Source organism: Sceloporus occidentalis, unplaced genomic scaffold (genome assembly GCF_023333645.1).
Source record: "Sceloporus occidentalis isolate IW3139 unplaced genomic scaffold, rSceOcc1.0.p SCAF_29, whole genome shotgun sequence".
NCBI lineage: Eukaryota > Metazoa > Chordata > Lepidosauria > Squamata > Phrynosomatidae > Sceloporus > Sceloporus occidentalis.
Genome location: NW_028317009.1, coordinates 7,840,144 through 7,864,577, shown reverse-complemented (window position 1 = coordinate 7,864,577; position 24,434 = coordinate 7,840,144). Strand labels below are relative to the sequence as shown.

General features: G+C 45.1%; 1 protein-coding gene across 1 annotated transcript; it reads right to left on the bottom strand.

Annotated features, from left to right (window-relative positions):
* Positions 1–220: 220 nt before the first annotated feature.
* LOC149299260 (junctophilin-3-like) lies at positions 221–23,159 on the bottom strand. Its single transcript, XM_089486421.1, has 5 exons — positions 22,778–23,159; positions 12,160–12,937; positions 4,861–4,985; positions 1,881–2,785; positions 221–301 (listed from the first exon to the last, which is right to left on the bottom strand). Exons 1-5 carry the CDS (start codon positions 23,157–23,159, stop codon positions 221–223), a joined length of 2,271 nt encoding a protein of 756 aa, XP_089342547.1.
* Positions 23,160–24,434: the final 1,275 nt, after the last annotated feature.

Here is a 24,434-nt window from a genome sequence, read left to right as displayed (position 1 = left end):
AAGAATAATAAAATGTTGAGGTTTCCATCCAAAAATCAGCCAATGGGAGAGCCACAATTGCATTCCTGGCTCTAAAGCAGCGTCCAAGGTTTTAGAACTGTATTTTTTTTTTATTATTAGTTTTGATTTTTCCCAAATTTTTTTTTTTTATTTTGATGACTTAATTATTATTTTCTTTTTCTTTTTTTATTTTTTTTTTGCAAACGGTGGAGCAGTTCCATCAAATGAAAAAGTGGATAAACAAAATGGCGACTCCAATGTTTAGCAAAATCACCATGACTACCAGGATGGGAGCGGAGCCCTGAAAAAGATAAAAAAAAAATAAAATAATTAATACATATCAGGTGAGAGGGTCCTTACAAGTTGTAAAGTGTATCGGATGAGCGGTTGGGTTAGGGTTAAAGAGGATCTGTTACTTTTCCGAATATATAATATATAACACTGTAAAAAAATCTATACAAAGATGTTTACCGGTTTAAGAAGACATCGTGAACATGTCAGTGACCCAGTGAGCAGTCATCTAGCCCTTTAAATAAACAGGTGCATCATGGGAAATGTGGTTCAGCAGCACATGGGGGTCCGCAGTTATAGATTTAGCTACCATGAATGCCCCCCCCCAAGGAAGATAAATCAAAGTTACAATTGTCCCAGAATAACACGAGACAGAAGCCCCAAAATTGTTAAGATACGCTCTGGGGTGCAATTCCGAAAAGCATGCCAGAGAACACATTTTAAGCAAAATCATTAATTTCAATGCAGATTTAAGACTATAAAATGAGTACGGAGATGCGCAAAAGGTAAGTCTGGGAGAAAAGTGCAGAAATGGAATAGAAGTGATTACAAAGTAACAAGAATGAATATGAAAGAACTCAATTCCAACTGAATTACCTACAGCGAAAGACATCAGGAGTGAGAGACGTCTCCCGTCATTATATGCACTTTAATGCCTTCCATCGCTATTTCTGATATTATCCAAAAAAAACCCCAATAATATATTTCTAGACTTATTATGTTGGTAATAATATGGCATCGTCGTATTTTCCCCTCCATAGAAAAGGAAGGCTGATCTCGCCGTGATTAGGCTCGCTGGGCAATCTGCTCATCGCTGTCAGGTGACTGACGCCGCAGCTAGAGGTGGAAGCATAAGATGTTGCCTAGCAACAGGGCCCAGGCAGCCAACCAAATGCGACACAGTCACCGTCAGCTGGCTGGGACCTAACTATGCACCAACTTCCGTCTGCTTGGGTATTGCCGCAAACCAGACCCCCATTACTGCGGGCCGGGGATCTTAAAGTAACCGCCGCAAAGATTTAGTCGGAAGAAGGACCTGCTTTTTTGGCCACCGAGGGGTTAAACCCCAGTCTGTAGCCCCCCCCCCCGCCATAAAGAATCCTATTATTTGTGTATTTCTGGAACAAATCTGATTTCTGCTCACGGGTCTGCAACGTTACCGAGCACCATGTACACGGCAGGGAAATTTAATATATGCTGCCGGGGGCTACGCCGCTATTCTATGCGCCTTAACGCATTCATCGCCAGACGGACGAGCCAACGCGCGCTTGTTACATACTAGCAGCCTCGGATTCATAACAATATCAGATTTGCCATACTGAAGAGTTAATATTCCATGTCTAATGCATGCATACTGTGAACATTCCTTACAAACATTGGGGGGGGGCCCTATAAACTGAAGAAGGTACTGAATGAATAACGACATTCATGCCCATTTGTATACAATTTCTCAATTGACGATCACAAAATTATGGGCATTTGGTTCCTTCTGCTCTGTGGACCTCGTGTTCTAATGCATAATTTGGCTGTCCCCATCATATAAGGCATGCGTTGCTGATGCTATCGTAGTGATATTTTGTTGGACTTACCGTGGGTTTGAGTTCCGCCGGATTCTCCTCGTCGGATTCTAGTGCAACAGGTAAAGATTTTTGCGGTGGAGAAAGGGTCAGGTCTCTTCTGAGTAGCCGAGATTCCCCTTTCTCCCCAAACCGCAGTGTATCCAGTTTCTGCACTGTGGGCTCGGCACAAGCTGCCAGCCTGAAGTTCTCTTTGTTCTGAGGTTTGGATCTAAGTCTCTGGACCCCGTATACGCGATCCTCTTGGTGATGGCCTTCGGTTGGGTTCCGAGGCCCACCTTTGCTGTAGTGTCTTTTTTGGGTGTGTATCTCTTGCATATAAGAATCCATCCTCTTCAAGGGCTTCATCTCCATCTCATAGTTGCTCAACTTCTCCTCGTCCACCTCCAGTAGTTTGTTGCTACCTGGACTGTGGTTGTGTGTCCGATGGGAAGTCCATGATACCGTGGTAGAGGAGTCTGCCCACCTTTCTCTTGGCTTGTGGTTAGAAACCACGTGTTTATGGCCAGTGCTCTTTACTATGAGATCTTCGGGGATGGAACATGGGCCCAAAGGGCTGCCTTGTGCAATCCCTATTCTGCCCCCTCCAACCTCGCTCCAGTTGTTGGGTCTGACATATTCCCCACCCCGTCCCTCCAACAGCATCTGAATGTCCCCTCCCCGATCCTCGTCCACGGACAGTTGCCTGGAGAAGTGTGCGGTTTTGGTTCTTGTCTTGGGCACCGGTTGAGGGGCAGGCGGAGTGGACGGTGGGCTGCACAGCGGGCTTCTCATAGGGCTGTCATCAGGGGTCACATCTGATAGGGTGGTCCCCTTCCTGTAAAGTTCGGGGCTGTCCTGTTGAGGTGGGGTCTCTGTGGAAATCACCTCAATATCGTCGCTCGAGTTCTGGTGTTTAGGCCGCTGATATTTAAGCCCTGAAAACAAAGGAAACAAAATGACTATTATCTGCTAACATTACTACTATAGAATACTGAACAGTTTGGTAATCCTACGCCAAAAAAAAAGATCTATGGGGTCTCAGATGGGAAAGAGTAACCTATAGTGGTCATTTCCAAGATTCTGCTAAAGAACTCCAGAGATAGGAGAGCAGGACGGACATGCTAACTCTTACGCTCGTGCCGAAATATTCAACCTGCTAGCCCATAACGGAAATAGATCGAACAAGCTGTCCTCTATTTTCTGTGAGCTCGGCTTGGACAGAGGTAAAGTATGAGACCCTTTCTTTACAGAATACAGGTGTGGATACAGTAGTGTTCAGGAAAAGCTGCTCTTGAGGATTCAGGGCTTCCATACCCAGCTAGACACAGGCCTTGTCACCTTCTCATGTGATTTAAAAACCCAAGTATTTCATGACTACAGTCCATGGCCCGAGTGACTGCTCCAGTATATCAGAGCTGTCTTCCTAGACTGCTTTTAGCTGCCACCCTACATCTCCTACATGTCAGCAACCCTTTATCTCCTGTCTCCAGAGCAGTTATCTGTCTTGCACCTTCCAGTCCACATTTTCGACCTCCTTTTATGTCCTTCTTGATCCTTACTCTTGTGTCTTTAGTGATCCTATTTGATCAAATTATTCTGCTTCTTCCTATGTGATATTTCTCCCTTACATAGAATTTGACGGCAGGTAAGACCAATTCCGTCCATCTAGTCTCCCCATTCCTCCTGCTGTAAAGATTCAGACCTTATTCAGTCGTTGGTCTCGTCTTAGATTCAGGAGCCGTATGTCCATCCCATGCATGTTTAATAAAACATATCGTGTCTTTGGAGTTTTTAAAATACAATAAATTGTCCATTGGCAGAACACAGATCATTCCTGGCCCTTACAGCACCAGCAAGTTTATTTAGAAAAAGACCCAGACTATATCTGCTCTTTCTGCGTGTTAAGCATTGGTATTTTAACATGAAGACAATAATGACTGCTCATTCTATTTTTCTTTTAGGTAAATAGGAGAGGCGTTGAGAGGAAGGATGACTCCATCATGCTGAGTTCTCAGTTTCTCTGTTTTTCCACCACTTAAGTCATCCTCGGCCACAGCTGCCAAGTCTGAGCTAAACACTAAGGAGAATTATAGCAGAAAAAAAGAGCATCCGTATATCCTCAATACATCAGGAATGGAGTAAGTAAGATACTTGTTTGTGGAACGGGCCCAGACTGCAGAAGATTAATATTCTCACGTGTTCTCTTTTAAGGGGTATATATTCCATCAGAATCAATTAACGCAATGTAGCTGCTCCAGATATTATTGATTAGCCAACAGTCAAATCTGTAAATGCCCCATTCTTTGGCATGTTATATTCAGATTGGGGGCCCAAAGCATTGCCCCAGCCACGTGGCTGGTGTAAATGGGCTGCTCATGAGGCAGATCTCTGACTTCTCAAACCTGTCCATTAGGAGAACCTATCACCCCAACTCTCTGGATAATTAGCAGAACACCAATCATCCCTTCCCATCACATTCCGCTACTCAAAAAAATTTACACAAGACTCTATTCCTGTGGCCATAACTGGAACAATTCTAATGAACTTCTTAAGCTTTTTTCAATACTGCAAAGGTTAACATCTGATTTGCCAGGACCTGCTTGAGTTTGGATAAACCTGGCAGGAACATTAAGTTGCCAGGTTTCTGGCAGGTTCCCTCCGGGTTCAGTGGGAAGTCCCAGTCAATTTAATGTAGAAGTTAGTATGAGTTTTCCATAGGGTGAGGAACACGCACCTTACCTCATAAGAAACGCAGAAGGAACCTTCCAATTACTTCTCGCTTGTTCATTGTCTTCAATCTTTCGCTGACATTATTTACAACTACGGACAGCTTGCGGAACGTGCAGGACAGAGAATTAACTTTAGCCAAAAGCTACATCAGATACTTGAAGAAGCTTAGTAACCCTGTCTGTAGATGGTCAACCCTTTCGAGAAGTTCAAGAGAGAGCTACAAAGCAGGTGTCCCCACTCAACGTCGACTGACTTTAGGGCTCGGTGGTCAAAGACTTACCATTTTCTCGATGCTGGAAGGATGGAGAGTATTCTTTGGCAGCGATTCTGGCAATCTGAGCTTCCTCCTGCGCCTTGAGGGCGGCCGTCGTAGCAGCTTCTGCTTTTGCCCTGGAGTGAGATGTCCTAAAGTGTAGAAAGAGGACAGCGTGAGCATAAATGGGGGGGCACCCAAACCCTGGACAGCTATCATAATTTACAGTCTATTTTCTTGGCTTGTTCTGATGAGACTGAAACGTTGTGTATATTTGTATTGACTGTTGGCGGACTTCCTTGTTTAGATGTCTTTTCAGATTCCATAGCTTATGACCTGAGGCAGCCCTGCAACACGTTTAGTTTCATATAACCGTTTGGACCTCGAATGAAACATTTATTATTACACAAATCACTAGTTTGGACGGCATCTGGAGGCAGGACTCAACAAGCTCAATGATATTTAAAATCGGGTTTTGGTGCCCGGATATAACCCGGTACCCAACAATGAGGTGACGCATTTGTCGACCAAAATTCTACATTCTTCATTAAAAACCTGTATCGGCTTCAGTTCCTTTAAGGACTTTAAGGACATGTAGAAGCTGCCTTTTAATAATTCTATGAAAAATATTCTACATTTTTCATCCATTTTAGCTTTTTTCTAATTCCATTTACCGGAAGCTCGGCGTGTGACGACGCTTGGTAGAAAGGTAGACTATAATTAGCCCTTCATGTCTATAATATACAAATAACTGGTAATCTTTCGGTCTCGCGGATTCCCTAATATTTGTATTTCTCATTATTTTACTGTGCGGCTAACGCAGAATACGTTATACCGGACCGGTCAGGGGTACTGAATGTAAGCACATCCGTAATACTCTTTTTTTTCCCCCAATATAATTTGACTGATTTGCTTAATTTTTCCCGCTGTGGGTTCGTTATTCCTTATCACGTGCAATTAGCGTGTTGCTAGGATCACCCATGAGGTGGGTTACCATTAAATAACGTTACGTGGTAATAAAATAATTGGGTTTAGATCCTTGAACGATGCGATCTGTAAGGGCGCTGCGGTGGATGGATGCTTGGCGCATGTTTAATACGGCGTGTAGATTAATACAGAAACCATCCAAACCTCACAGCTCTCGCCATATGCCGGTAACAGACATTATTAGCCAACGCGTGAAAACGGGGGATGGGCGACCCACGCCTGCAAAATGCCGCACGGCATCTGTCTACGGGCACCTTTTAAAGGGCAACACCTGGGACTACATGCAGAAAAGCAAAGCACGTTGCAAAGTATTTCCAGAAGCAAAATTACTCTCCAGTAGAGGGTGGGGAGGAATAAAAGGTGTGGACATTATTACCGGTATATTGGTTCGTCACTGATGCAACGTTGATTTGCGTTTAGTTCCTGATCCTTATTTTCTCATCTTAGATTCTGGAGCCATATGCCTATCCCGTGCATGTTTAATACCCTCACTGTATTAGCATCTAACGATTCTGCTGGGAGGCTGTTCCGGTTATCTACCACCCTCTGTGTTTAATAATCTACTCCTTACAGGAAGGAAGAAGGCCATTTCATTTGCATACATCAGAAAAAACACTTAGAAAAGGCTTTTAAAATGGATTGAAATGTGTGTTTCAATCGCCAGCTCGGTCCATGAAATGGTTAATAAAGAAGGGGAGAGCTAATATAAAGGGGGAGGGGATGGGGAGAGGGACTGTGGATTGGAGGACAAGGTGCTTCGGCTGTGCTAGGGTGCAAACTGTGCCTGAATAATTAATGTCCGCTGCAGACCGACAATCTGGCCGAGCCGAGAGCGGAGCGTACGCAAGATCCGAGGGTGACATGAGCAGCGCTACGTGCCGTATGCCGTCATCCACCTGCCTCTGTATATCCAGGGACATCGCCGCCAGAAAGTGCCCCCACGGGGGGCAATAACACGCACCATCACATAGATGGTAAGCTCCCCGGGGCAGTGACCTGCTAATGTATTTATAACTACCATACCCTGATCATAAAGCCCGTAGGCAATAAATACCCCCTTGGACTCATCTGGAAATTATTAAAATACTGATTTTTTCCCCTCTTTGTAGAATCAAGTTCTTATGTTCTCCTCGGCATGGAAAGGGTCTGCTGCAGAGCCTGCACCGGCGGCTCGCGTGGGGGGGGGCGTTTGATTCATGCGCTGGAAGCGCAGCTGGCCTGTCTGTACCCCGCACACCCCTCCGGCCATAGAGACTGAGCGTTGGTACGGCGCATTAAGCCCCCCCTAGGCCCGCAGCTTGGCCGCTCTCTGCTCCCTCTTCCTCCTGTCAGTACAATTGGGATCCCTTTCATTCTCGGTGCACTCTCAGAATGTCTTTCCACGCGCAGATTAAGGGCTTTTTAGCTCAAATGCCCGTTTTACCTGCTTCACGGAGCTCTTGTGAAAGGTAACAATTAAGCTGTTAGCCTATCTAACAACACATGCTTTTTTCTGTAGCCCTGAAGCATGAGAAACGCATTCAACGGGGAGGGATTTCTCCCTCGTCTTTTTATATATATATATATATTTCTGCAGCTTTTCCAATTTTTTTTTTATTCAATATCAGTATCCGCAGCAAACACACAAGCTGAGTAATTTACTGACATAAAGAACATTCTAAGTACATTAATAACAATCTTGTGTTGTTAATCCCATACACAGCCGTTATTTCGGCTTCACAGGTACCCTTCCTGTCCCTTCATCTGCCCTCCTGTTACAGATTTGGGGGGGTTGATACGTTATACGCTGAGATCCTTTTCTATGGTTCCTAAAGCAGATCAGATGAGTTATCTGTGAAAACGATGGATTCGATACAAAATGTCTAAATACATAACAAAAAAACAAACAAAATAAAACCTTCTGTTAATAACCCCAAAGTGCAGCTGGTGTTATTTCATCTTGAAAAGTCCCTAGGTCTGCCCTCCTGTTATAAATTAATTAATAAAACCCTCGGCCCGGTTGTGTTCCCCTAAAGCCCCCTATTGCTTCAATCTCACGTTAGTTACAAGATACTATATATATCTTCTTTATCCATGCGTTCCATGAGATACCCCACTATGCGGTCTGCCAGGCAAGTGGCCCTTCAGATGAGAAGACAATAGCCTCCCCTCAACCGCCTTTCATTCTCACGTTAGAGAATCGAAGAACTGTCTCCAGTCTGCCTCTTATCAGCTCTCCACTTAAGAAGAAGAGAGTGCGAAGGACAGCCGGCCTTTGCAAGGTCACGGGGCCGATGCTCCTGTCGGCATCCGGAGGTGAGAGAGTATCCCTAACCATTCCAAAAACAACCAAGATCGGACTTCATGGGGAAACGCCGCCGTCACGGCCTTTAACGACTCAATTCTAGAACTAAAGCTATGGTCTGTGCTTTTTGTTTGGAAACGGAGGTCGGTGGCAGCCTGTGGCAGGGCCAGCATTGTCTCATCAACGTCCTTTTCTAACGTTTTCTCCCTCACCCTTTACAAAGGTTGCCTGAACCAATCAGCAACATCTAGGAGCTTAACAAGGGGAGGAATAAGCATGCAGATTGTAAGAACAGGAGGGTTAAGATGGCTGCTCCCATGGCAAACACATACGGTGAGTTTTTATTACGTACACGTACGTTAATTTGTAAACAGAGTAGCATGGGTTGATTTTTTTTTTTTTCTATACCATTGTGAGATGTGGCTTTAAAAGCAAATCAGCGAGGCCTGAATCGTTACTCTGCTGATCCCTCTGCAAAAAGCTTCAGCGGTTCCTGTTTGTGCCGGGATTCTGAGTCTGAGTTACTCAAGGTCACTTTGGGGTCTCCGATCGATATTTCTCAGTTCACGGATCCAAATGATCTGCTATCTCTAGACCACAGCATCTCACCCGTCTGTTACATTTTACTTTCTCGGTTTAATCAATGAACGGCGTGGCTTTGGGGAGGTGGGGTGGGGGGTGTCAGTTAAGTGACATAAAGGCAAAAACAGAAAATTAACTAAAAATGTCATTTATATCCCCCTTTCTCTATCTAAAATAATAGTGTACACCATTAGTGTATAAAATAACCCTAAAAGTCCCCACTAATGTCCCCTGCTGCATGCTTGCCGGGATGCGTATGGATCAAGTGTGTCCCTAAAAGCACAAATATTATGGGACCCCCCTATCAATGGCTCCAAACCCCCGCCACCACCATGGTTCCATTAACATATGCTCTGATCACAATATCACGTTCTGGAATCTTCATGTTGATTGGAACGTTCCAATGGTTACTATGGCGACAAATCCTCTTTTAAAACATTGTATCAGAACCGCTCTTCATAAATATCCCCGCAATGCGTTTCTCATAATAATATACAAATATAATGATAATTACAAAAGAGTTTATAATAATAACTGTAACGGTTCGATGCCGTGGATGTACTGTGATTGTGGGGCCGAGGATGACGTGGATTATAAACTTCCTTACGGCACATATAGATTGTTCTATCCGATGGCCGGCTATCAGTATAGAACTGCACCGAGCTGGGCTTTGTGCAGAAGGGTCTCTCTCCTTTAGGGGTAACCGGAGGAGTCCCAAGGAGGTGAGTGGCACTTAGCATGAGATTGATGGGAGTGTTGACTTGACGTTGACTCACTTCCAATCAGTTTATGGACAGAAGTCACGGTGCTGGGATAAGGAATTGTCTGGAAGCATCACGCAGACCTTGTAAGGACAAGTCATGAGTACGAGAGATAATGTGCCGTCCATTAAATAGCTAAACATACCCGACCCCCAACACTCAGCTCTGTGTCCTGGCTGTGCTTTTATAAACAGGGTACTGCAGCCAGCACTGGCGGAGTTAATCAGCTGGAAGGGGGCAATTATTTTAACCAACTGATTGCCAGATGCTCCCCAGGGACCCCAATGAATCCGACCTAGCAAAGGGTCAAGGAATGAAGATGCCACCCCGTTCCAGAGAGTCTTCTGCCTTGGGGTTTAGGCTCCAACACAAATACACTGAAGGCTGAAAACACTTCAAGCCGATGACTTTCACATTCTATAAAAGTGACCTCATCACACCCCGGATGGCACATTATTTCTTCCCGCGCTGCATTCTTAAAATGATATTTCCAGAGAGAAACGTGAGGTTCAGTGAAGCCCTGAGAGAGCATGAGGGCAGGTAGCCTCGCGGCCGGGATCATGGAGCATTATACTCGGGTTCAGTAAGAAATACATAATTCATAGCAGACTTCCTGCCCGTGGCATGCTGAATACCCCTATGACTGTCTTATAATACATTCCCAGCTGATAACCACATGATAACGTGCATGTGAGCTGAATTCAGTGAATAATTGATGTCATGTAGAGGGATATGGCCCATTGGGGAAAGGCAGGTCCTGCCCCACAATATGAATATATTATCATAATACGACGTATGTGAATACCTTTCTCTGCTTTGGTCTGTGTTTTCCCGTGTGCTGTTTTTATAGGTACGTACGATTTAATAGGTGAAGCCGGTGGAGAGCTAGCTTGGTCTGGCTTGTCAAGGGAGGAGAAGTCCGAGCCAAGCTGGCTACAGCACTCGGTCAAGTAGGGTCATCTGTCTTGCAGGAGAACCTACCGGGGGGTTGGAACTGTGACTGGAATGTTTAAAATACTTTTTACAGAATCAATCTGGATGCGTGGAACAACCTTCCAGTAGAGACTATAGGGTTTGATGCAGTGACGAGGAAATATTAAAGGATCAAAATCATGCTTTTAATATATGGGATGATGGCCATATCTACTTGGGACAGCTGATTTGTTTCCAAGAAAAGAAAAAAGGAAACAATCAGTGTAAGGGAGAGTCCTGAAGCGTAAGTTCTGGTGGTAAATTCCCCGTTTCTGTATAATCGCTCTAATCAGCCCCTAGCAAGGAGAAGCTAAGCGGTGCGTAGAGTTAAAAGGACAAAGTGGATCATAATCGGAGCATCGGCCACCGGCTTCTGGTTTGACATGTGTAATAACAGTCTTTGTGGGATTCCCCTCAATCAGCTCGCACAACTTGGCCATGTCGCTTGATTTAAACCTGTTGATGATTCATTTCTCTGTCATGTCATAAAAAAGCCTTTTCGCGCATGTCACAGGTGGGTGGCACAGAGAGGGTCTCTGCCATACAACCATGAGTAGGCAGGAAGCACAGAGCTCGGGCGGCTGAACAGATCCAAGACTCTGCAGCGAGGTGAATCACGAGGGAGGACGTGCGGCGGAGAGAATAGGCTTTTATGGATTAGGGAGAGGGGAACTGGGTCAAACGAAGGGATTCCCTGCCTCACGTCTTTATCTTTAAAAGGTAAAGGTTGACAGGCCATTAGTAACCCATACACGTGCTGAATTAAAGAGCTATCATCCGGAAATGCCAGCATTTTAACTGCCTGTAACAGTGTTTTCAGATTAAGAACAGAGTTCATTTCCATAACGTGCATGTCTTGGGTGGCTGTCATCGGATATAGGTCTATTTTATCCCAGGTTGCCAGCTAAAACTAACAAAGAGATTAAACCAAGGAACTAATATTTTATTCAACAATCATCCGCGAGTCACTTATCAAGGCTGTTGGGTGACCTGTAGGTCATTTCTAGAATCTTACGTTTAATTTGGTCAATGGAAGGAAGCATTTGGCACAACCAGTGTCCATTGGTTTCCCTTCTAACCCACAGGAACACACGAGAGGTAATTTATGGGTGTATGGTTTGGGGTGAAATAAGAGAAAAAACAAGGGTGATTGGGCAATTAGCCTGTTGGTCCAAGATGGTCGGAGATTGCTACCAGCTATCTACCCACACACATGTCAATGTCCAAGGATCAGGATATCACAGTCTACATGTGTACTGCATATATGTAACATCACCTATAGGAAACAGCAATACAACATCACTTGTGCTCGTTTGTTTTAACACAACCTTGATCTAACGAGCCGTGGTGTCGCTTCTGGGACCAAGAGGGCACCGAAGCCATAATTCACCTTCTGCTGTGTCATTTGGAGAAAGAGATGCTTTAAATTAATCAAACTCTACAGACCTGAATTCTACCACGTGTTTAGGATTTGAGACCTATTGAAACATGGACAACTTGGAGGGGGTGACATTCCATGCATCTGCCAGGCTCATTATGAATCATTTTGTACCTATGAGCGATATAACAGGTATCATCCCTACACGCTGTATTTGTCTGGGGCTTTCAGTCACTGGAGGTGGACGGCCCTGGTTTGGACAGCAATGCTGATGAACACTCAGTCGAGGGACCTTTGTCCGACGACCTGCGTCCAAGTCATAGCACTGACATATAACAGACGGTGCGTATTTTGTCTCTCACCTTGAAGCAGCGATCTCTGCTTTCTGCTTGGAGATATTGCTTGCTCTCTCGGCTGCCTCGACGGCCCGATCTACCTTCTCCCGGATCTTGCTGGCTCTGAGCGGGATCAGATTCTTCCTTTTCCCACTGACAAGAACATTCTGCTTGTACTTCCCTTCTTCCTTGGTTCCGTCGGGAAACGTCATGCAACCGTAACCATGGCGTTTATTGTTAGCCCACTCTCCCTCGTATTTCAGGCCGTCAGAGCGCTGGCTCACGCCAAAGCCAGAGCGTTTGTCGTGCTTCCATTCTCCCAAGTAGACCTCTGTGGTGGTGGCATCAATGTCGTCCTCGATGACAGAGAGCTCCGTCTCGCCCTCACCCAAGCTGATGGTGGAGTTAATGTCACTTGCCGTGGAGCTGACGGTGCTCATGCCAGCCTCGCTGCGGAATGAGCTCTGCTTGCTCCTTTGGCTGGCCAGGGAGCTCTTGGACTCTGATTTACGCAGCTTTAGTCCACTGAGGATGGACCTCCTGAAGATACCTTTCTTCTTATTCTTCAGTATCTCGGCATCACTGTGCGCCATCAACACAAATCCGCCTCTAGACACAGCCGGGCTGCCAGCTGCTGCACAGGAGGCATCGGGGTGCAGCGCCGTCCCATTTGTGTGCTCACTTCGGAGCGAGTTTATGGAGGTCCTAAGAGGGGACCTGATAACCGCAGCCATTCCATAGGGGACACTCTGACGTACGCCGTACCCCTGGCGTATCCCACCAGCCCACTGGCCTTGGTAGGTACCTGCAGAAAACACACAAAAAGGACAGGTAAGTTTAATAAGGATGGCTGTTCTCACGTGTGAAATAGGTTTCTACTTGTATTTTGTATAGTACATGTTGTATTCTATCAGTTGTGGGACTCTGGACGCAAGATTATTGCTTTGTATACAGTGAACCTGTCATCCATGTACATGTTCTTCACAAGGTCCCGTAGAGAACCTAATGGTATCTCTTTATTGTGATGGCCAAATTGCCAATAACCAGAGGCGCATTATAAAGAAAGGTATCTTTATTACCCATCAGCGTTCACGTATTATATTAAACTTAAATCCCCCCAAAATAAAGTAAAAACAACTAATATTGTGATGTATTCATATTATTTCTACCATTAGTTTTGAATTACTTGGAATGTTACTTGTATCACTAATACACTACTAATGGGGAGGAACAAGTACTTCATTAGAAGAGGCCTACTATCGGTTACGAGTAGAGCAGTTTTAATACATGTGCATCAAAATGCCACGTAGCAGACGTTCCTCTCGGGGACCAATCAGTGACAATATGACACCATGGGACCGAATCCTGCGTATTTTCCTGCCGACAGCTCATCAGCAAAGTGCAAAAGCTTAATTTGGTTTGGAAACGACGGGCACAGAGGCACAAGAATAAACATCCAGCGGCAGATGTGGCACAAGCCCGGCTGGGACCTGTGATAAGGTAAATAATGCTTCTAAGGATGTGTCAGCAGTTAGAGCCGTACAAAGGCACGCTCGTCATTCACCTGTTCCTCCGCTCAACCCAATGGAATGGTCTTCATTTACCGGTCAACCGTATAACGCAGAAGTGGAGAAGGCCATTTCACTGCGGATAATGCAATATGGGTACAAACCATTTATACAGTAAGGAATAAAGTACTGAGGCTGAAAAAAAGAAAGTTCCAGGTTCCACGCCTGTTCATCCCGATCCCTCAATATAGACTTCTCTACCGTGTCCCATCTAGTCGAGAAGGTTCAGGTGGTATAATGGGACTTGTCTCTAGGCCAAGACTTTACACAGACTTTCTATGTGGTTTTGTGACTTGCTGACAGTATTTACAAATGTTTTTGGTGTTTCTATATACATTATTGGGGCTGTAGAATCAAGCCCCAATATGATTCCCTCATACCCAGCAAAGATTCTGATTACCTTGAGGGACATCAATGGAGGAAGAGGGACAGCTGGATTTGGGTGCCAAAAAAGAACTAAATCTCCCAAACAGGGGAGCTTGGGAAGAGGGCAAGTAGAAGCCAGAGACCAGGGGAGGCAGGAGTGGCCAGTACGAAAGTGTTATGTTGCACCAGCCTATTGCCCTCCTGGCCTATTGCCCTCCTGGCCTATTGCCCTGGCCTCGCTGGCATGGTACCATACTTCAGGCCACCGTTCAAATAATGTGTACCCTACGGTGCCGGCAAGGTAATGGTTTATCAAGCAAAACCAAAGCATCTGCTGGAAGTTTTATTGATTTGAGTCTTTCCGAAAGACAAATGAACGTTGTTTCTTTGGTTATCGCTTGGGAAGAGCTGATATGCAGCGTTTTTTGTGTGATATGAAAGAAGCCCACCCAGCCTGCAGTTTACACAGCGCAAAACACTATATTCAGATATTGCTGGTGTAGACATTAAATAAAGAGATATAAGAACAGAGACAGACTCTGGAGACTCTGCAGTAACAAAAAAAGAATAAACACTGTTCGGGGAGTCGCACAAAAGGAATGAAGAGACGTGGAATCTTTGGAGACTGTCCTTCAACACCCTGAGGTTCCGCTACAGATAAACCGGCACCTTCGGAATCCCAGGACAGATCAAAAGGATTACGCAGAGCCTCTGGGGGCCAGAATGGGAATAAAACGCAAAAAAAAAAAGAGCAAGAAGACCAGACAAGATTATTTAAAAGAACATTTTAAATCTGGGACATTTTGTGATTTCAACCTAGAGGTTGTACTATTCTTGAAATAGGCTTTTAAGAAACATTCTGCTCTTTATGCCACGTAATGAATAACACGTTCTTAAACGTACAAATATAACCCTAGGGGAGGCTCAGACCGTGTAATAGAAAAGAAATACCGTGATGGAGCACTCAGGGGGTGTTTAGGATTCTGGATTCCCCCTTTAATGTGATGAAGAACCAGTACCTTCCAGCCTGGGAATTCAGGGGGGGGGGGGGGGTGACATAAGATGTACCTATTCTCGGAAGCATCCATTTAGCCATCCATCTTTCTCCAGAATATATTAAATAATGTACAATAACAGTAACACCGGGGGCTTTTCCTGAACCAACCATTGCAAAGCCTAAAAATATTTTCAAGGTTTAACTGGTATTTATCCCCTAAGGTTCTCAAAGTGCAATATACCCCATTTGGGAGCTGTGTTGTTAATTTAAAGTGCGCAATTATATGAGGTCATGATGTGTGTGGCCAGTTGTCCTATCGCATGTGACACATCTATGATGGCGTTACTCCGCAGCAGCCGAGAAGCCCATTTCCAATCTCTTTGTCCCTTTTCTAGTTTTGGGACAAAGAGCTTCAGCCTAGATGCCTTCCGCAGACTGAGACATCCAGCCGAGTCCTGCATTTCCCAAATTCACGTCGATTAAATACCTTCTACATCTATAAAGCCGCGCAGATTTTTGTTTTATTGGTGTGAAAAAGGTGTTAATCAGTCCAAAAACATCAAGTGCTCCCACTGACTCACATGGCACTTATTGTGCACACACTAAGAACTAGATGAGTGAATTAGGTCACTGGCTGTTTCCTCCCAAAAGCCCTTTTTTAGATTTTGTTCAGGAGCTAAAATTGGGTTTAGGAACAATCAGGCGCAGGTTAGATTAACCCTCTTCCAAGACACGTTTATTCCAGAAGGGTCTACGATCCCATGATGTTACGTTATGGCAATGAAGGGACAAAATTCATCTCTTCTTCTTCCATCTGAATGAGAGACCTATAAAGTCCAGAAAGCTTATATATATATGTTTGGCTAAATACAGCTATTGTTCTTATCCAAAGGCAGTGTCCGCTATTTCAACACTAAAACCCCTCATTTACCCATCTAGGTAACCATGATGCGGGTCGAGCACCTTGGAAATATTTGCGCAAAGCTCCGGTGTATGTTTAAAGTCCGACAGGCAAACACAGCAACCCATGCCTGCAACACAAAGAGGATTATGTGATTTGGAGACACTTCTAAAGCCATATCACCTTCCTGATTAAGCTTTTCTTTCGTTAGCCAGGACCCGTGACCGTGCTTAGAGTGACACTCGCTTGTTAAGTATCTCCGGTATGATCCACAACACACAAACTTTTATCCACAGCAGTGGGGCTCATCCAAGCATACCAGCAGATCCAGTTTATTAAAACAACAATACACCTGAGGAGGGTTTGATGTACTGACATCTTGATTTTAAAGGGGAAAATATTATTATGTAAGGAGCAGAACATTAAATACATTACAACTTGAAATAGCCTATAGGCAGGAAGCCAATGTAGGGGCCTGAGCTTATACCCTTAGAGACGTAATTCACCCAGCATTTGGACAAAGTGACTATTTATGGCCACAGATGTCTTCTTACGGTTCCTGCACTGCTATGGGCCCTGGGCAGAAGCCTATGGTCTACAGTCCATTTCATAGAGATCCCTTTTGTGTCCGATTCCAGGCACAAGCAGTGGAGATAAATGGCAGGATGGGTTATCATTGCTCTGTTTCATCTATCTCTTAGCGATGTGGAGGAGGGAGTGTAGTAAAAATCCATATAATTGAGTACGTGTAACCAACATGTTCCTCTAATAGCTCCATAATGGTTTATTGCTTATAGAAAAGGGTCTCCGAGGTGTCCGGCTATCTCTTCAGTGAAAGATCAGACTCCCACCATCTCTCTGCACCCGCTGACTTCTATATCTCGTTTGTGCCTAATTGTCCTGCGTTCTGTTCATTGAGGTAGCCATATCAGTGAGCTATATCATCCCTTTGTGCTGTTGGCAAGGTTCCTTTCAATATAATTAGCTTATTTTTGCTGGATCTGAATTCATCCCAGCAGTTTCTTTATAAACGCATCACGTATCAATAGAACAGAAACCTGTTTTAAAGGGCGGGCAACTTGAGAACAATCCCACGTGTCCATGATAGATGAAATAAAATTGTTGGCTAAAAATATATATATATTTAAAAGTAAAAACTTGTTTTATAAATCTTTAAACAGAACACCCTGCAGGAAAAGAAAAAATATATTATCTGACTTTTTGTCAGTCTGGAGAAGACAGGAGATCTGGAGAGGAACCCTTCCATTTACGAATGTCTTTAGTTTGAAGCCGAGCGCGACCACAGTTATACCCAGCTAAATGCCCCCAAAACACATAGATCTAGTAGAGCTAAAACACACATACCAATTCTAGCTCTATTGTCTGCATTTTAATTTAGAGCACTGCATGCTCGCTACATTCTAGAATGGATCTAGAACAGATCATAGGAACAGTAATCATATGGAACGTGTCTTTTCTTTAGATTGCTGCCCGATATAAGCTCTGTATAGTACTATAGCTGCCCCAATGCACGCTCACATTGATTGGAGGGTGAGGAGTGTCCTCGGTTGCCATCAGAGTTATAGACCACCTTCTGTATAGCGCATTGGGTTGGATGATGGTGGCAGCTGGTAACGCAACCTCCTCGCCTGTTATTACTGTCAGGGTTGCATGGGCTGGAGCTCTCCATGGTGCTGAACGCCCAGGAATTAAGCACAGCCACTGTATTTATAACCAGCCTTCCCGGAGGACCTGCTAACAACGCGTCTCTGCCGAGCCCATGTATACATAGCCAGCAGCTTTATTTCCCAAGGACTATGAAATGGGAAGTGTACAATGGTTACTTTTTTTTCCAATGATGTTGCCAAATTTCCAAAGTATTGAAACATAATTGCAACTTGTGTTTGACTGCGCGCTCAAGACTAACTATCTCATCCTGCCAAATATACTGAAAACAATCTGGATCTGAGGTAGTAGCAGGCGCTTAGGATAGCCCTGCCTGCGCACAGGTATAAAAGGGACTTTAGTACTTTTGCACAAAGATGGATAACCCAATGAGCACCTCAGGCAAGCAATGGGTAAAGACATAGGGCAGTGGGGGAATGTAGCCCTTTGGCATTTGCATAACCCTGCAAAAAATTCCCTTATATATATGCTATACATGGCTCAGTATACAAGATATAGTGGATTTATAGAAATCAGAAGGGATAAACATTATAAAAGTTTACATACACTATTTACTTTTCACTTAGTTTAGTGGGTATTATATATAATGTTTTCAGGTTCAGGTTATAATGGTTACAGGTTTAGGGCCGACCTTGAGCATACATAGTATACATGAGTGGGGTTTTATGGCAATGAGTAAATTATGTTGATATGGGTGTTTAATGCATTCCCTGCTCAAGGACAGATAATCAGGTTACAGCTTCATCCAAAAAGCAATAGACTAAGCTGCGATTTCCTCGTGGAGCACCTCAGTCAACTTATTAGCAGATTAATAAGAAATTGAAACAATGGGCGAGTGTTTCAGATTAATCCGGAGCTAGTATTAGCCAAAGAGAGGCTATAAAGCCAACGCCTGCCCAAGCCTGACCTACAAGGATGTCCTCCTCCTGAACCGCTCTAGGACCAAGAACCCGAGTTGATGCTGTGGTTGGCGCTGAAAGTATTTCAGTCTTATTTGATAATACAAGAGAGAAGCGAGAGGATAATGTATTTTACCCAATTATTAGCCCTGCTAATCTGTTTTAAAGCCCACAGCTGCAAACGAATGCTACCATTGTTCGCTAATGTAGATAACACTGGGTGTTGGCATCATTTATGGCTACCTACTGATTCTAGGTGTCAGCTTCTGAAGTGTCAGCTCCTCGAAGAAATCACATCTTTAGTGGCAAGTGACTGGGGTTAAGACTCGTGTCTCCTCCACCATGTCCAGAGAATTCTCACGGGTCTCATGTATCACTAACACAACGCGCCCTGGTACATAAGATCCATAACATGCTAGCAGAATTCTTAAAGTTCATGCAGTAGGAGAACCCCTTCCTCCACTATATTCTATATTTAAACCATCTGGGTTTATATTTAAGCTGGTTACAGGTCCAGAGTCAAAGTCAAGTCTGCTTGGGTGCTAGAGTAAGGAGAAAATAACCAAAGAAATTATTCAATGTACTAATGTCTAAAGTGGCTACTAACAATGAGAAACATAACTAAGCTCAACTCAAAACACATTAGAAGAAGTCCATGAGGACCCACCACCTGGACGGAGACCTGAACACCCAACATATTCTGTGCTTAAGGTGCGGAAAAATGAAGAAGAAAAAAAAAAGTGCTGCCCTTTATGTAAATATATAAAAAACACGGAAAACTCGATTTTAAATGAAGAAGGATTACTAAATCTGTTTATGCCCCATAACATCTGGAACACATTTGTCGGAGGAGGAAAAGTGTCACTGAGTCTCTGCGGATTATCGGATCTAGCCAGGATTTAATTTTATTTAAAAATAATTTGAAATATACCTCAGAGAGAGAGAAAAAAAAATAAAAAATGTTTGACTTGTCCATATGCATCTCTGGAGCCCAAGCACAAAATTGAGTTTGGTTTAATAGCTATTGATATTTTCCAACGCAATTTACACTAAAGCTCACCATGAAGAAGCAGCTTATTTCCGATCGAGCCCCGCTGACCTCAAGACAAACCTATGATGTCGTGAAGACGTGGGCCGTGGCCGAGGAGCATTTCTTAGCATGCATGGAACTCACGCATCCAAACAAGAGGACGGAGTCAAGCCTTTAAAATTCTGGAGCTGCAAAGGTGGCTCATGGAAGATAATCACTTGGGTTTAAAGAGTTCTGCAGTTTTGAGGGAGAGGCCAGTCTGAGACGTCTCCAAGTCGGCGCTGGATGCTGCCTGACGGGTTCCCTATGGAACGCTCACGGGGTTGAGTTATATATTAATTTGCTGTTTATTGACAAGCTGTGATTCCCTGAAGTTATTGGGCTGCAGAGAGAAATAAAAGGAACTTTCTTTTGAAACGTCGGCGTCCTGTCCTGCGGTGAGAGAACCCTGCAGAGCCACAAACTGCCACAACTCCATACTGCGATCATTTATATTATTCTCTCTTGTTCAAATAAACCGGCTGGTAGATATCAGGCCATTTCACAAGCGACAGCCCAGTTTTTTAAAATGATGAATTTGACCCGGCGGAAATTTGACAGGTTAACAAAAAATTTACTGGGGGGGGGGGGATAAATTATAGGATACAAAATGAATTCTACCCCGAAGCCTAAATGCAAATCTAGAGCTATTCAGATCATCAAAAGGCTTTTGCCATCAAATTCTAGGTGTCTATGTTATTATTTTGCATGAGCCGTTTGCTCTTTAGCCGAGTGAACTGGCTTGGTGTTTGTGAGTTTACATTGGCCTGTTTCACGGTCTCAAAAAAATCCTTCGCTTAACGCTTTAAATGCAAGATAGATGAGTAACGCGTTGGTTAAGGGGTTAACAGGAAAGAGGGCGGCACGTAGGAGAATGGGATCTAGAGACGGGAGCCCAGAAAATGTCAACTATGAAAAATAAAGGCTTCCCGGTTGGTGCGTCCGATCGGCACGCAGGTTGGTAACAGAAGCCGTGTTTTTTTTTCGCTGGCTAACGAGGTGGCCACTGCAGCGCTGCATTAACCGAGCTTTCTAAGGGGGATTCCGGCAAACAGGACCAGCCGATGGTTAAAACGCTGACATTTCAGCAGCAAGGAGGGGGTTGCTGGCTGCTAATGAAGAAGTTGAAAGGATGCAGCTACCAGCCATTGATTTTCGCTATTTCACATTGTTTCGCCTCTTCCAGGCTGTAAACAAGTGTTTTCCTTTTAACCGAACCCGTGGACGGTTGTTCCTGATTGCATGGTAGTGGTCATGGGCGTCCCACGCCAACCCTCTCCCATAACCACTTACACTCACACTCACAACATACACTGCATGCATACATCTACAAGAACTCCGCAATTAAAAATGCTAAATTAATTAAGACTACGTGTTTTCAGGCAGGGATACACAGCATTTCAGGCCATAACTGGGGAGGATCCGTGAGGCTGAGGGACGGGGCTGGATGTTTCGGGCCTGGGTGGTAGTCATTGCATGGCCTTGCAGCAGTCAGAAGGAACATTAATGTTTTCTTACATCTGCTTTACCGGAAACAGGCCTCGGGATGAAGTGATCTGGCCCAGGAACCGTCTAGTACTGTAGGGTTGCCAGCAAAGCAACCACATGACCCCACGATGGTTCAGCACATCTGTCCCTTCAAATGCAGAGATCATTGGCTAGGGACTCAGAGCCAGCGTACAGTAAATCTCTACGGTGCTGATTTTGTTTTTTTGTTTATGTAAATATATATTTCACATGTAAACGATTACATAGAGAAGTAGCAGTTTTTCTGGGTCTAAAAGCAATTTCGACTAACTTCAACTGACCCAATGAACCCCCGGCATGTCCTATAATGTTGGTAAAACACTGCTCTGGCATTCAAAAGGTTAAAATGATGACTTTGTCTAAAGCTTGTGATGTCGGCTAGATACTGCTGGTCATTTAAAGCCCGGTTTTCCTTTAAAGCCCCTACAAAGTGGATTTAGCCAAGGGTGGCGGGCACATCGGGCACCCCCGTCAAGAGGCCTGTGTACAGATAATGAACGGGTAAGCATTGGCACAATGCATTACAACGAAGATTTGTGTTCACAAGATGAACGCTCGTTAACGGCGTCATCCGAATATTCCTGCTGTATGGCACCGATCTGTTTATTTCCAGAATGCTGACACTGCAAAGGACCCGGGGCCAGCCATGCTTACTGCCACGGGCTTCCACATTATAAAAGGGCTTTCCAGCGAGCCACGAATGTGTGGATCGAATGTTCCACAGCGAATAATCCATTAAAAATAAAGGGTTAACATGGTGCTGCAATCTGCCCCTCTTCTGAGAACGAATTAGTCACTGTTGAGTCGCTCATGAATACGGCTGGACAATGACAGACATGGAACATTCTTCAATTTAAAAGCTATAGATGGAATTAAACACACATGACTAGTATATAAAATAATATATATCACTCACATATAATATGCATGGGAATACATGGCTTCCTCTGCATGGCAAATTATTAAATCAGTCTGCTTACAGGGCTGGAAAAAGCAAAACATTTATGCATTGAGTTGTGTTATTACATTGAAGTTGGAAATTAGACATTTGTAAAGTCATAAATTAACCCCTGGCATTCTGGGCCAAGATTGATCTGGCTCACAGCAGCAGATGGTTAACCCTTAGAACCCTGAAAGGTGCTGCTCAGGATTACAGGAGTTGAGGCATTTAAAAGAACATGCTATCCTCCTGTCTATCCCGTCCACATGCTGCCTCTGCCAACTTGGTACAGGCCCAGACGCTGTTAGCCCTAGATGTTTATTAGAACAAAATGCCCCCCCCCGCACCAATCATACCCACTGCTGCCCAGAATATGGCTTGTACTCCTGATACCAGAATAGCCAATGTTTTTAGAAATGCCTCCTGCTTCTAGCACCCACCCAGAGTCCATGGCAGTGCATGGGATCTCCTCTGCCCCACTACCTAGTGAGCTGCTGTCGTGGCACTGATTTAAAGCCCAAGGGGCTGCACCTTGCCCTGGACTCTGTGGGGCGGCAGAGCGGGCAGCCGCTGGTCTTGTGAAACTTCCAGGACAGTGCTTGCCTAGCATGCCCACCTCGCCACGAGGTTCTGCAGCAGCTGGGTCAGTGAGTGTTATAGTATCAGTGCTCCACCCCACGCGTGGCCCTTACCTCCATCAGAGTAGGTCTCCGTGCCGTAGCCATCCTGCAGCCCGTTAGTCCACGTGCCCTCGTACTTGGCTCCGCTGCCCGTGCACTCCCGGAGCCCATAGCGCCCTTTAAACCCGTTCGTCCACTCCCCTCTGTACACCCACTTGCCCTTGCTCTCCACCCCGATGCCGTGCCGCTTGCCCTGTGCCCAGGTGCCCTGGTAGGTGTTGCCACTCGGCCAGGTGTAGACGCCCAGCACCTCGAATCCGTGACTCCACGAGCCCGAGTACTCGCCCTGCCCCTTGGGACCGGTGCAGACCCCGTGTCCGTGAGCCTTGCCATCCTGCCACCCGCCGCAGTACGAGCCCCCATCATCAAAATTAAATCTTCCCCCACTTGACATGCATGTAACTCGGTTTGCAAATCCACGCAAAAACGCAAAAAAAAAAAATGGGGCTGCGGCAGACAGGTGCAGAGTGTGTGTGTGTGGGGGGGGGGGGGGTCGGAGCAGTCAGCGGTGGTCGCAGGGACGCAGGGAGACCCCCAGAAGCGATCAAGTCAAACGCAATCTCAGCTGGTGCATCCTGAGCACGTCTTCGTCACCAAGAGACCCCACGATCCCGCGTGGATTGCCCCTCGCCAGCAGCTTCTGCAGTGGACAGCTCCACCTCTCTGTGGATCAGGCAGCCCCCCACCTCCTCTTCAGCACAGGGGCACCACCTCCCCAAGCTTTCCTGAGTGGGACCCCACGCACCCCAGCATACTGGGGGAAGGGGACTTGGAGGGAACAGCAATGCAGCTGCCTGAGCTTTCCTCTTCTCCTGCCGCCCTCCCTCCAAGCCTCACTCACACACCCCACCATCCACTCCCTGCATTGGCCGCGTCTGCTTTAAGTCAATGTCTCCTTGGCTCACGGAGAGGTCTCATCAGTCTGCCCTGTCTGTAGCGGAGATTATTGCCCCAGCCTGGCACACCAGCTCCCCCTCTCCTCCAGGTGTATGGTTTTTAATCCGGGTTCTGTATGATTAGGAGGGCAGCATCCTCTCTCTGCCTGCCTGGATTTAAAGGGACAGGAACTGCGTAACGTTACATGGAGACACCCAGCACTCAGATCTCCAGCAGCTCCTTGGAGACAGGAGGCTAATCTCAGGCAGGCAGGCAGGCAGGCAGGCCACAGGGTTAGCATTCAGCGCAATGCTTCTCAATGTCAGCACTGGGGCGGGTCTATACAGAGACAGGGACCTATAGATCAGGCAGCAGGGAGCTGTCCATGGGATCAGCAGCACTACATGCAGATCTCTATACAGTGCCAGGCATGCCATGCAGAATAGGATGCACAGGCATATAGACAGACATCTGAAAAGTCATGCTATATGGGTAGGGTATTATAGATATGCATGTATATACTGGATGTGTTTGGAATACACTTCACAAGGCTGATGCATATTAGATAGATATTTATAGCTAATTATAGAAATTAGAGTTACATATAGATTTATTGACACACACACATATATATATATATATATATATATATCTATATAATCACAGGTTAATGCAGGCATCTGGTCAGAATGTTAATTTGAATTCATTTAAATGAAATGGATTTGTTTTGGTCACGAGTGACGTTAAAAGGGGAGAAGCAGCATCTAGAAGATTAGCTCATGTCCAAGATTTT

Bases quoted from the DNA above. Each gene is read 5' to 3' on its own strand.
- LOC149299260 (XM_089486421.1), bottom strand. From the start codon at position 23,159: ATGTCAAGTGGGGGAAGATTTAATTTTGATGATGGGGGCTCGTACTGC. The intron at 12,938-22,777 runs GTAAGGGCCACG...TGTTTTCTGCAG, and splicing joins GGAGACCTACTCTGATGGAG to GTACCTACCAAGGCCAGTGG. The intron at 2,786-4,860 runs GTAAGTCTTTGA...CTTTGTTTTCAG, and splicing joins CTTCCAGCATCGAGAAAATG to GGCTTAAATATCAGCGGCCT.